General features: G+C 40.0%; 1 protein-coding gene across 6 annotated transcripts in view; it reads left to right on the top strand.

Moving 5' to 3' along the window:
- The window catches only part of fras1 (Fraser extracellular matrix complex subunit 1), a 352,607-nt gene that overhangs the window by 245,565 nt on the left and 93,898 nt on the right, over positions 1-13,144 (top strand). For all 6 annotated transcript variants that reach the window (XM_085180995.1, XM_085180996.1, XM_085180998.1 and 3 more), the window contains 2 exons: positions 7,888-8,047; positions 8,251-8,429. In XM_085180995.1, coding sequence (XP_085037121.1) covers positions 7,888-8,047; positions 8,251-8,429 — 339 coding nt within the window. The remainder of the gene's footprint in view (positions 1-7,887; positions 8,048-8,250; positions 8,430-13,144) is intronic.

Genomic DNA, 13,144 nt, shown 5'->3' on the forward strand with positions numbered 1-13,144 from the left:
GCCAAACGTCACAAAAGTCAAAATAAATAATGACTCTGCGACAAAATAAGAAGGTTGTGTTAAAATATGAGGCATGACGTGACTTGCTGTCATATATGGGACGTTGGCATGTTGTGGTAAATCTTTAAGGTCTCAGCTATAGAAACAAAAAGACTGGTAGTCAGTTAAAAGCTGAGACTATGTTTCCAAGTACAGCCTGGGGACGAAAAAAAGAAATCACCCCATATACATGTGGGATGATTTTCAATGTAAGTGTTAAGAAATTAAGGATTTGGTCTTGTTGTACTTGGGTGTGACTATAAAAAGGAATTGATGCACAGTAGGGCTGCCACGATTAGTCGACTAGTCACGATTACGTTGACTATCAAAATCGTCAACGACTGATTTAATAGTCGACGCGTCGTTTGAAGCTTTGTAAGATCACAAAAGATGCAGGAATAAGTAGTAGGATTTAAGAGTGTAATAACAGACTGGAACAGAAGATGGCAGCACTGCATGTACAAGGATGCCAGCTGCCGTTAAACCCCGAAGAAGAAGAAGAAGAAGAAGCTGTGTCGCAGAATTCATAGCACAGCCCAGCTCAGTCTCCAACAATGGCGGCAGCTAGTTGGTTTTAATATTACTCTTATTATTCTTTCTGGGTCACAAAATAAACATTTAACATATTTTCAGGCGAGAATGTAGCTGTGTAAACATCAAATATCTGCTCAGTTTATCAAGACACCACATATTTTCAAAAGCGCTCCGACGTTTTCGGAGACGTCTGTTACCCACTAGCTCGATAGCTAGCCGGGGGCTAGGCTCACTAGAGCCGTGAGAACACCGGACTCCTGGCAAATCGTTTTCAAACCCACTTTCGCTACTCAGGTTAAACATATATAAGTCACTTAGATAACTTAAAAATGTTATTGTTTGGCTTTTTTTAGTATTGTATTTGTTCCTGAGTAAATCGGTTTGGCTGAGATTAAAGTTATAGTTTTTACACGCTGAATAAACGTCAAGCAGACAGCTGATTATCAGAAGTGTGAGATGCTCAAGAATATACTCTGGTGTCCTGTTATATTTTAGATAGCAAGGAGTTTATTAAACTTCACCGAAACAATCTGCAAATTTCATTAAAATTTAATCAACTATCATCTTGTCTTTATTTTTAGTTAGCACATACCTTAAACACTTAAAGCTGTAAGCTAATGATAGTTATATAAGAGCAGATGCTGCTGGTGCAATAAGCTGTACTTTTACGTCCAATCGATGCAGGATCTGATTAGTTGACTAATCACAAAAATAATCGGACTAGTCGACTATCAAAATAATCGTTTGTGGCAGCCCTAATGCACAGTGTAAACTTTGTTGTCTTTGTAATATTTTCTGCATTAAACTAGTCTGAAAACTTTGAGAGGACTGCCGCAAAATTTATATCACAACATGCACCTAAATCTGGCGATGACTTTTTTCATAATTTTTTTCATCACTTTTTTCTGAGATTTATTAAAAGTACCTCGGAAAACTTCACTGGAATAAATAAACTCATTTCCGAGAGTGAAAAACTCGGCCTCCTCTGCCATACCTTATTGCAGAGGCATCATTCAAACTTTAAACGGGTCACAAAGCTTTGGGCTTAGTGCCACAGTCAGTGTAAGTTTTGTAAAACATTGAGTGTTCTCATTTTTGTAAGCCTGGAGATTATTTGAAGAAAAAATGGCTTTCATATTGTCTCATGGCCAGACCTTTCCCTCTATATATGCAATTTATCCATCAAAATGTGGGCATTTTGTGCCAGTTCACCTGATATTACTCTTGTACTCTGTGTTGTGACAGGCATGCAGAGTCCTGTGTAAAGAGTCCCTATAGAGTTTCATTAATAAGCAGCTTCCAAATTTCAGCCTATGGTGTCTCCTTCCTGCAAACATGTCAGTGTAAAACACACTAAACAGGTGAACAGTGTGTATTTGTGTGTAAAGTTAAAGGATTTTACTTGGTGCTTGATGGCCCGTATAATGAACCTGTGAACAATGATCTTAATTTTGTAAGTTATTTATCCCTCAGATTATCAGTCATGTCCAACATTGATGATCACGTCTGGTTTGAAATGACCAAGATGCCATCCCGGTGGCTACGACCAAGTTTTATATCGAGTCTATGGTTCCACTGTGTGCACAGCTCTACTTCATATGTTCTGTTTACCTTCGTGTTGGATGAGCGTCCATATGGCACCCGGCAGAATTCAACCAAGGCTCAACCAGTTGTTGCTACAATTACTGATGTGGACATCGGCTTGAAAATCATTAGATATTCATGGCTACAGTTACATCTTTAAGACAAAAGAACACTCCAGGCAACTCAGAGAAAAGGTTACTGAAAAGTGAAAGTCAAGGGATGGAGAAAAAAACGTTTCAGAGTCACGGAGGACCGCCTGGAGTTCAGCTATATCTGTCATTATGAAACGAAAGGAGAATGGAACATGTGTAAATCTGCCTAGAAGGAGACAAGCTGGGGACACCAAGACACCTCTAAAGGAGTTAAAACCTTCAGCAGCCAAAATAGGAGAGATTCTGCATCAGAGCAGGGGGATATGATCAAAAATATTTATCACGATATACATTTGAAAATTTGCGATAACGATATAACTGACGATATAATTGACACTAGACTAGGGATGCACCGATACCACTTTTTTGGAAACGAGTACGAGTACTTGCATTTCAGTACTCGCACGTAATTTGCACGAGAACAGTGACATAAAATGACCAGCAAAAGCTACACAAAAATGCTTTAAGGTCAAAAATGAATGTTTCAAGGTGGCCGAGTCAAAGCCCAGACCTGAAACCTCACAGAGCTTCAGCAGTTTTGAAAAGACGAGTCTAGTCATATTGTGCTGTCCAGATGTGCAAGCCCATCTGAGCCCCATCCATAAAGGCTCCGTGATGATTGGATGTGACTCAAAGCGGGGGAATGTTTGTGCAGTCACTTATTTTGCATCATTAATAATTAACTGCTAATTTTAATTAACAGACAGACAGAAATGTTTAATGTGTTTCAGTGAAGGATGTGAAAACAAAACTTCCTGCTGTAAAACTAATGCTGTTTTATTACTGGCTAACACCCGAATGGTGAGTTCGAAAAATCTGTTTGTGAGAAAACCCTGTCAGTGTGTTAATGCAGTTAATGCAGCCTATTAGAGCAGTCCATGTTTCAGGTATCAAACCTCAAATGTCTTTATTTATGCTGGTTATTTGGAATTGCAGTTTAATCTTGATTTGGCATCATTTCCAGAACTAAATAACAGCCCACTTACCCCCAGAGACAATGAGTCAGTAAGTTTAATGAGCAGATTAATGAGTAGATCCTGACTATGGAGGTCGGTCTCTAACCTACTTTAAAACCTGTTTGTTTAGTTCATCCTCTCAGGTGTTTTCTCAGTATTTCACCTTCTCTGTACTTTGTCAGTTTGTGAATTATGCTACATAAATCTAATTTCTTTACTCCCAGAGGTCAAAAGCAATGAAACTTCCATGAGCATGTCATTTTCTTTGCACCTGTCTGAAAGAGATTAGATTGTCTGTCTACCTAATGAGGCTACACAAATCTCACATGGAAAAAAACTAATTAGATTTGTGTATTATCCAAGAAAAAATGGGAAATTTACAACCTGGAGTGCAGCTGCAGGTTAGAGAACGTTAGACATCTGGGAATATTAGCAATGATTCCAAACAGGTACCTTTGATCGGTTTTATTTTGAAAAGCGTGCTGCTTCTGGGTATGAATGTCCTTGAGAGACCTTGATGTTCAGCCTGAGAGTTTGATAATCTCGTGGATGATGTGGGCTGTGAGCTAACAGCCTGCCGTACTGACTTATGTGTTTTCTCTTCCTGATCTGTGATTCTTCGCCTTCTGCTGCCACACTAAAATAATGTGATTTGGATCAAGCAGGCGGCAGGCAGAGGAGCCACAGATGGTCAGCAGGTTGTTATCTTCGAACACAGACACCCACGTGTGCAGCGCACATTCAGCGTCGCACACCTGTGTGCACTCTTGTAATGCATTACGACCTACTGCTACAGTGTTTATGCCACTGATATGCTGATTATCCCCTGCAGTAAATAGCCAGGTGTGTGTGTGTGTGTTTGTTGTGATTAAAGCCTAAGAAAAACCTCTAAACTTCCTAAAATAAACCCGATACTGAAGTAATGTGACTGTTTAACTCTCTGAGATCCAAGTACCCCTCACCCTAATAGTACCAGATTATCCAGATTATGCATTTTTCTTCTGCTTTCTCTTTAACTTTTCCCACCATTTTTAGTTCTTTCTCCCACAATGCATTTCACACTTTATAAATGACACGCTGTACCATACTTTTATAAGTATTTTTTACAGTGTAGCTATAGTATTTAATATTATATGTAGTGTGATTTTATTAATGTATGTGAGAAAGCATAGTTTTGCCTCCTCAGCTGAAAATAATGTAAAATTACTTGTAGAATTTGACCCATAAACGCCTGTACTGTGCAGGAAATGTCTATAAATATAAACCTTATAAGCTAATGCATAATTTATTGCTTATGTTAACGTATAGCCATGATGTCTATCTTTTCTAGACATCCGAGAAGTGTGTCATATCTGTTTTTATTTAGACAGCAGCATGACACAGTGAGCAAGAGGTCTAGTTTCAAAACCTCCCCGACAGCAGGAATTGTCTTTGTTGAAATGCCCTCAGGCGGTATTGACTCATCCACCAACTCTGTGTGCTCTCTGTAGCTAATCCTGCTCTTTGTTCTCCTGGAGGGGGAACTCTGTCGTGGATCAATAAATCATCACAAAAATAAGTCTGATTCTGAAGTTGAGCTGAAACTTCTCAAACAAAGAAAGCACATATTGAGTTTTTTTGTTACACTTCATTTCTGATCGGTGGAGCTCAGGGTAGACTCACTGCTCAGGCGATGCTGAAGCTGGCAGACAGCTTCATGAAAGGCTCACAAACTTGATTTCAGCACAGATGTGGATTAAAAGAAGCCAAACAGTAAAGCGAGACTGGCATCGAGCTGCATCTGAGGATGAAAGTTTACTGACACTTCTCATATCGTATAGTTTACTGTCTGAAAGCTAATTTAATGTAAACGAACGTGATGCCGCTGCACCTGTTTAAAGGTTTACATAAGACTAGAGATGGACCGATCCGATATTACGTATCGGTATCGGTCCGATACTGACCCAAATTACTGGATCGGATATCGGCGAGAAATAAAAAATGTAATCCGATCCATTAAATATCAAAAAAGCACCTCACAAAACTTGCTACACAACGTAGCACGTCGCAGCAGTGTGCATCACGTGATAGAGCGGCTGTGTGTATTTGTAGCCTGCTAGCAAACCAGCATTTCATCTCCGAGGAAGTTTTCCCAGAGAGAAGTAAAGGAAGTGTGTAAGTTCATCTCTGAATGTTTGTAAAGCTTATGGAGAGACTGCATCTCTCTCTCTCTCTCTCTCTCTCTCTCTCTCTCTCCTGCTGCTACTTCAATCGTGAAACTGATCAATGATCAGCTGATCGGCTTTTCTGTCGCGAGTCCGTCTCTCTTCTTAGTTTTTGGCCCACTTCTCACCAGAAAGAGGAAACCAGCGGCTGAACAACAGCAGCACGTTTAACCTTGATAAGCTGTTGTTAGAATTTATTTAATATTACTTTCTACACCAGGATCTTTTTCTACTTAGCTGACTGCTGGTAACTGTGCAGGGGCGGATCTAGCAAAGTTTAGCCAGGAGGGCCGATAGGGCATGAACAGGGAAAAGGGGGCACAAAGACATACTTTTCTTTCTTATTCTCATTTAAAATGTCGAGCTTTTAATAAATAATTATCTGAATCTTACACCCAAAGTTTTAATCTGATGTAAAATATATAGAAGTCCATTACTGTATATAGTAACTGTTAAGTCTAATATACCCTAGTAAGCTATAGTACTTTTTCCTTTGGGAACCATCTGTGCAGTCTGCAATTCTGTTGAAGAAAGATGTTGAATCTATTTAATTATTCTTGAAAAATAATTTATTTTTGTGCATTTTCCCCCTGCATCAAATTAAATTTGATTACATCGATTAAGCATCATGAGGTGGAGAGTGGTTCCCTATTTTTTTTTGCTGGGAGTTTGCAACCCTATTAGTTAGGTTGTTTAATATTTCTGCTAAGTACTCTTTAAAATACCAGAATAGGGAGGATGGAGCAGGTTTAAGGTTATTAGTTTGATCAGTTTTGCTGAACTATGAAATATTTTGGGCGCAGTGTATTTTTTACATACAGGTATAACAGAATAGCTTTAGTGTTGTTATTTATTTAAACTTGAGTATGAACTTATACAAAATGCAGCAAGATATTAAAAAAAACGTTTTATTGATTAAAAAACACTATATCGGATTCATATCGGTATCGGCAGATATCCAAATTTATGATATCGGTATCGGTATCGGACATAAAAAAGTGGTATCGTGCCATCTCTACATAAGACCTCCAGTAAATACCTGGCGTCTGTGAAGATTTCAGTGGTAATCAGCAGATAATGTATTTCATTTATTTATGGTGAGTGGAATTGGATCCCCCATAACTGTGTTTTCAATCTTACAGTGTTCTGGAGAAATCCACCATTAGATGGTCGTTAGAAATGATGGATGGATGTTGTCCTTCCAAAATTTTGAGTTACAAACAGAAATTTACAGAAGCAGTAAGACAACTCATAAAAGCACAGGTTTATCATCCTCTGAGCGTAGTGTTCAGCCCACAATCAGCTTCACAGATATGCTGAATATGTAAGTTGCACTAATTAAGCTTCTTAAGCCTGTTTATAGTTCCTGCTCGGCTGCAAGCTGCTTTGCAAGCCTCCAAAAAAGATTCTCCTTTTGATGCGATGTTTTATTGTTGCCGTCCCCGTTTTATGCTTCCCATTTATGCATGCTTTTGGTTACCATAGCAACTCCAAACTGGGAGCCCAGTTCAGTCGTCACCTTAAAATTGTAAATTAACCTCACTGGTAATCCATTTGAACAAAATACAAGTTAGTGTTACTAAAAGCCTGAGACGAGGAGATTATTGACTGACCACTTTACCAAAGCATTCATTTCTACCTTTGCATTAAAACTCTTACTGGACGATGCTAACAGCAACAAATGAAAACACCTGGGTTGGTGACACCTTAAGTGTAACAGTTAGTTGGTGGATACTTCCTAAACTGTAAATAAACTTTTACTTTGAAGGACATGTCAACATCAAGGTCTCAACAGAGCGTACCAAATGTAGAAGTGCAGATACTAATTTAATGATTTCAGTCAGCTTGAACATCTATTATGGAGAACACAGACAGAGAAACATAACGGGTAAAAAATGAGCTTGTTGTAGACATGACTTTGAATATGAACATGGTGAAAGAAATCGTTCAGAAATAAGTTGGAATAGTTTCTGTTGAGAGCTCCAATAGATTTTGTTGTTTAATTCAATTAATCGAGCTATAAGCAAATATTAGATGGTTCGTGTCCAAGCCGTAGAGAGAATAAAGGTGGTGTAAAAGTGGAATTTAGTGAATAAATATAATCGTCATTAACCTGAAATCATTATCATCATTAAATTAAGATAAATAAACACCACTCGAATAAAGAAATCCAGAAATGACAGAAATAACATGTGGGATGAACCCGAACAGAAGCTCGGACTCAATTTATTGTATTTACCAGCGCATTTGGTTTCAGAGGACGTGTGAGGATGTCCCAGAACTGAAGTAAAGCAACAAATATAAATTAGAGTACATGGAAATGTCTTCTCTGGGCTTTAATGTTCCCCACAGAGATAATGTTAAACTATTTGAAATTCATTTTGATTAATTTGATGTGTGTGTGTTTGTTACTTTCAGCCTGGAGACTCTCCTCACATGCTGTCCATCCCAGTGACCTGGGTGAAAGAGGGAGGCATGGTGCGACTTGATAAAAAGTACCTGCAGACAGACTTCAAAGGAGTCAGCACTGATAACATTGTCTACAGCATCCTCCCCTCAGAGGGCCAACCCAAATATGGTACCTTAACACTCAGTGACACTTTCCTTTAATATTTCCAAACAAGCTGTTTTATCTGCTGAATGATTCTAATATTGTAGATTTTTCTACAGTTAGTACATAATTAATTTCAAATTTAATTTCTAAACTTTACTAAACATAAATGTCAGCTCTAATTTTGCTTTTAAGGTAAATATAACATCTTACTCACCTTCTCCATCCAGGTGAGGTGTTGCTGGTGTCCATGCCGGCTGACGGCCCCCCAGAGGGTTGGCTTCCCTCGCTAACAGACGACCGCAGCTTTACAGCAACGACTTCCTTCACGCAGCAAGACGTGAACGACGGTGCGGTCTGGTACCGCCACTTTGGCACCGGCAGCAGCGGGGACTCCTTCCTGTTCCAGGTCAGTGCTGATGCACCCTGTCCACAGAGGAACAGTTTCACACATGCCTTTGTTTTGGCTCCTGGCAGCTGAGATGAAAAGATTATGTTTGAGTTTAAAGCATGAAACATTTATACAGGTGACAGATTAAAGGACAAAACCTCTAACTGCTGCAGGGAGAGCATACAGCTCTATTAAAGCTCTATCCACAGTGTCTTATTGTTTTGTATACAAAACTGAAACAAAGAAAGCTGCATTATCCAGCAGAAAGTGAACAGAAAACCAACTCGAACCATCACAAATTTTGTCTTTTATTATGAAGTCGTTGCAAAGCAAAACCATCAAGTGTCAAAACTTGATGGAATTCTTCATTTGGCTCTCAGCGAAGGCGGTCGCACTTTTTCTCCTCTCCCTTATCTTCCCTGCTTAGCTCCTCATGTCCTTGTCTAGTCTCGTGTTTTTTATTACTTTTCCCTGGAACATTCTCTCACAGTCTGTTCTCTAAAACCGAAAAGAGGTATTATGGATTGGATCAACTGGTCCCTAAATGCAATTGACACCCCTTTCTCAACGAGAAGTCTGGGCTTGGGTGAGCCTGAGTGCTGAAGATATCTACCTATTCGGAACCATGGTAACAGGGTTCTGGCTGATCGGAGCTGGCTTGGCCCTGACTTATCAAAGAATTAAGAGAGAGAGGCGTGAGTTTCTCAAAATGGGCTCATTGAGTCAGCACGGATAAGATCTTGGAGAGGCTACGGCTGCTGTGAATACTCAGAATAAGATCTCTGACTGCCGACTGGATACATCTCGGAAGGGCTAGCTCGGAATAACATCTCTGGGCGCAAATTGGATGACATCTCGGGGAGGCACACTGCCGTGAGTTCTCAGAAATCGGCTCCTTGAGCACAAGAAATGACAACATCACAGAACGCAAGTATGGCGAGGCTCGCGGCTCTCCAACGGGAGATTGAGAGACCAGTGTTGGACTGTAGAACTGCTTTGGAATTCATATGAGCTGTTCGCACTAAAGTAAAAAGCATCATCACTTCATGCGGATACCCCTTTGGCGCCAGCGGCGGTCTCGAGGCTGGAGCCGAAAAACAACACCCTGATAACGACTGTGTTGAGTCTGTTCCTTCCCATTCTATGCAAGGCCACCTGGGTTGGCTGGAAGACTGTTTACTTAGCCTGGCAGGGCGAAGGACACTGTCTCAGCTGAACTATGGACACACACACACATACACTTACACTGATAAGCACACATTCATGCCCCTCCCTTTTCAAACGCCTTCGATGCTTGTTTCCTGCGGGGGAACACGGCGGGTCTATGTGCCGCGCTGGAATGGTAGCGCTGTGCAGGGCGGCTGCTGTGTTCGCTTCGGATTACTCCTCACCCCCCACCCAATCCTGTGGCTTGTCATGTCTTTCACAAAGTTGTGCTGTGGACATTTATGTGCTTTTTGTGCAGAGGAGTTTTTTTGTTTCCTGTTCTCGTGCTGTCCTACCATGGAAGCACAGCATGAGTAGAGGTCTCTTTTTTTCCTCTTGTACTTTCCCATTGTAGTGTACATTTCAGTGTTTTTCTGTAATGCTACCAATCTCCAACTTGTATCCCCATGTAATGTGTGTGTAAGGTCGGGGGGGGGGTCCCATTTCACTGCAGGGCAACCTGCATGTGGCGAATAAAGCTTTGATTGATTGATTGATTGAACTTTAAGTAAACATATGCAGATGCATTAAAAACATGATTAATACAAAGTAACAACAAAACATATTTACACGTTTATAACACATAAAATGTGACTTTCATTATTTTCTGGATATTTATGTTGAACATGACTAAAATTTTAGATGGTAAGGTCATATTATGTAAGCCAGAGTGGATAATAATGTGGTCATCTCAGGCATAAGACCCACCCATCTGTCATTCAAACCTTCTGTTTGTGTAGGGTAGCCACTCAGAAGAAAGCTGGCTTAGAGGACTGTATAAAGCAGCTGAGTTGCTGCACCGAACCCAGTTTAAGGCAAATAGGGATTATTTTTGAACTGAACTGCGGGGGTTGAGATATTTTTTCCACTGACTTTGTGCTAATACCACTCCAAGGTATCAATATTTTCCAAAACCCGATAAAAGAAAATGAATACGAACTGCGCCGTGAGATGAAACTTCAGGGGGATAAGAAATAAGAAATGGAGATGATGACAGGCACACATTTTGCCACATTTTTCTTGTAATATTTTTCTTTTGTGGCCTTGTTCTCTGTTGTGTTTCTGTGTTTATCTCTTCTCTCCTTTGGAAACCAAAAGTCTCCAACCTTTCCAACATCTCTCCCTCCAGCTCGTCTTTCACCACTTACCGCCTCTGCTCTTCTCATCTTTATTCTTGTAACCGTTTGAGACTGTGTGGTTTATAGGATGCTATAAAAATGTTCTTTGCTTTTTATTTGAGAAAGTACAGCCTGCTTATCATTCAGCATTTGTTTTATGCACCAAACACTCCACTACTGGTTTAGTGTCTGTTAATGCAGCCGGCGTTTTGGCTGGATTTATGCCTCCTGGTTTGTTTCTCTCTTTCCTCGTTCCAGTTTTTTCACTGCAGATTTCTTCCCCCTCTGTTCAAACTTTCCGTGTGAAGCATAGGCACTTAAAATCCACCCATAGTGGTCTATCTCGATTAGCGTTAATGACACCAAATTACACTGAAATTGTTTTCAAATTCAAGACAATTGCTCTAAAACCAATTGCGCATTCATCACACCGCGGTTAGAGTGTTTTCACGCCAGCCTCTGCTTCACATCACCTCCATTAGAAAAACAAAAGAGGCAGCCAAAAGCTTGTAGCTACATCTAATCATCCCTTACACTCCGTCCAACCCCTCACATTTTGGCTTCATCCATCAGAGTAGATGCATTTCAATTTACACAGTGCTCAATTCAAATTAAATTCGAGAAAGTGTCTCATCATTTCTCCGGGAAGTGGTGAAGACGTGACATAGAGAAGCGAAACCCGTCATCGGTGCGGTTTGTTAAAGGTAACGATTAAACTTGACGGCTTGTCAGGGTGGTGTTATTGTCCTCCTCTGGATTTTTATCAAAAGCATGCGATGCCTTCTTGGAATGGTCTGATTTGAAATTCACTTTGGTTCTGCAAGTCTGGGCTCTGCAGCAGAACGGAGGGTGCTCAGCAGCATTCTGCACATAAATCATAAACCACGTTCAAACCAGAGGGATCGGGATCTGTGCCCTGCAACTTTTTTCTCTCATGCTTGACTTTTATGTTGTTGTTTGGAAGCTGAGGAGTGTCTTAAGCGGCTTATCAGGTTTGTTAATGGGAAGATAACAGACAGCTATGTTACAACCACAGTAAGTAGACAGCTCCAAAAACAATTTAAAAGCTTTATTGACAAGTTATTTATCTTTAAGCAGGAAAATATGAAAATATGAGTGCAGCAGTACACACTTTTCTACAGTACAGTCAATAGTTGTTGCATAAACTAAATACATACACAGATACACACAGTTTCAGAAACCAGGGATCGAACTGCCTGCACTGAATGTCTACGCCCCGTCCTGTGGGTGCTGGACTGACAGAAGCCCATCTGGGCCCTGTGGGCTAAAGCCCTGCCACTAAACCCTCACCCTGAAGCCATACCCCGGATCTGGCTCCAGGTGAGGTCCCAGTAGCCCTGTCTCATGCACAGTACAGGATTATAAATCAGTTATAATCAGAGGCCATTTGAAGTCATGCAAATTTCAACGCATTTTTCCAAATTCAGCTCAAATTTAAGGACAAACATAAGGAACAAGTCTCGGGACTGAAGGACAGTAACTTGTCCATATTTCACACTTGAATGATTGCTCAATTGTATGTTTAAATTCAATGCGGAGCCACTGAGTCACCATTTAATTATTCTCAGGGAAAGTTAAAAGTCATGTTCAATAAGGACAAATCCTTTGATTTTGAGAAACAGTCACACGGGCTGAATTAGTTTTTAATGTGAGGATGTGGAGAAATTGTGAAATGACTCATGCAGAGAGACTCATCCACATCCATCACCCGAAATACTCAATCTAAAGGACAGAGGTTAAAGCGCTTGTCATTATTGTATGCTGAGCAGAGAGGGGAAATTCGTTTTTCTTTTACATCATCTTTTTCTTTTGTATAAAACGAAAAGGTTTAAGACAATATGTGAATAAAACGCAAGGAAAGTGCATGTTTTAAGAAAATGGTAATTATTAGAACTACATTATACTAGAAGATGTTGACTGATGAGAACCAGGTTGTGGAAAATCAATTTTAACTCTCAGACTAAAGTTACAATAAAATAAAACAAATAAAGAGAAACTGTAACAGTAAATCTGCCAATTTCATGTGAAGCTACAAATGAGCCTGCAAGACATTCCTGATTTTATCAATGCCAATTTTCACTTTATTTCAAATATTTTGTCTTCCCATGTGCTCTTGTGCCGTGTTTTCTTCTTGTTTTGCTCCTCTAATATTGGTTTTCTATGGCCTAGTATTGGTGTCTTTAATCTTTAGTTACTGATGACCTTGGTTTGATAGACTTCCTAGTGTTTCCTGTCTGTGCCCTCCGTCTTCATGGTTTTCCTTCTGTCAAATTCATATGCTGAGTTCTTGCTTCAATATTTATTTCCCGTTTTATTTTGGTAATTCCTGCTTCATGTGTTCAGTGTCCAGTTTTATTTCCCTCAGTCTTGTTCTCCTTTGAGTTTTAG

The sequence above is a fragment of the Neolamprologus multifasciatus genome, chromosome 12, assembly GCF_963576455.1.
Source record: "Neolamprologus multifasciatus chromosome 12, fNeoMul1.2, whole genome shotgun sequence".
In the NCBI taxonomy this organism is placed as follows: Eukaryota; Metazoa; Chordata; class Actinopteri; order Cichliformes; family Cichlidae; genus Neolamprologus; species Neolamprologus multifasciatus.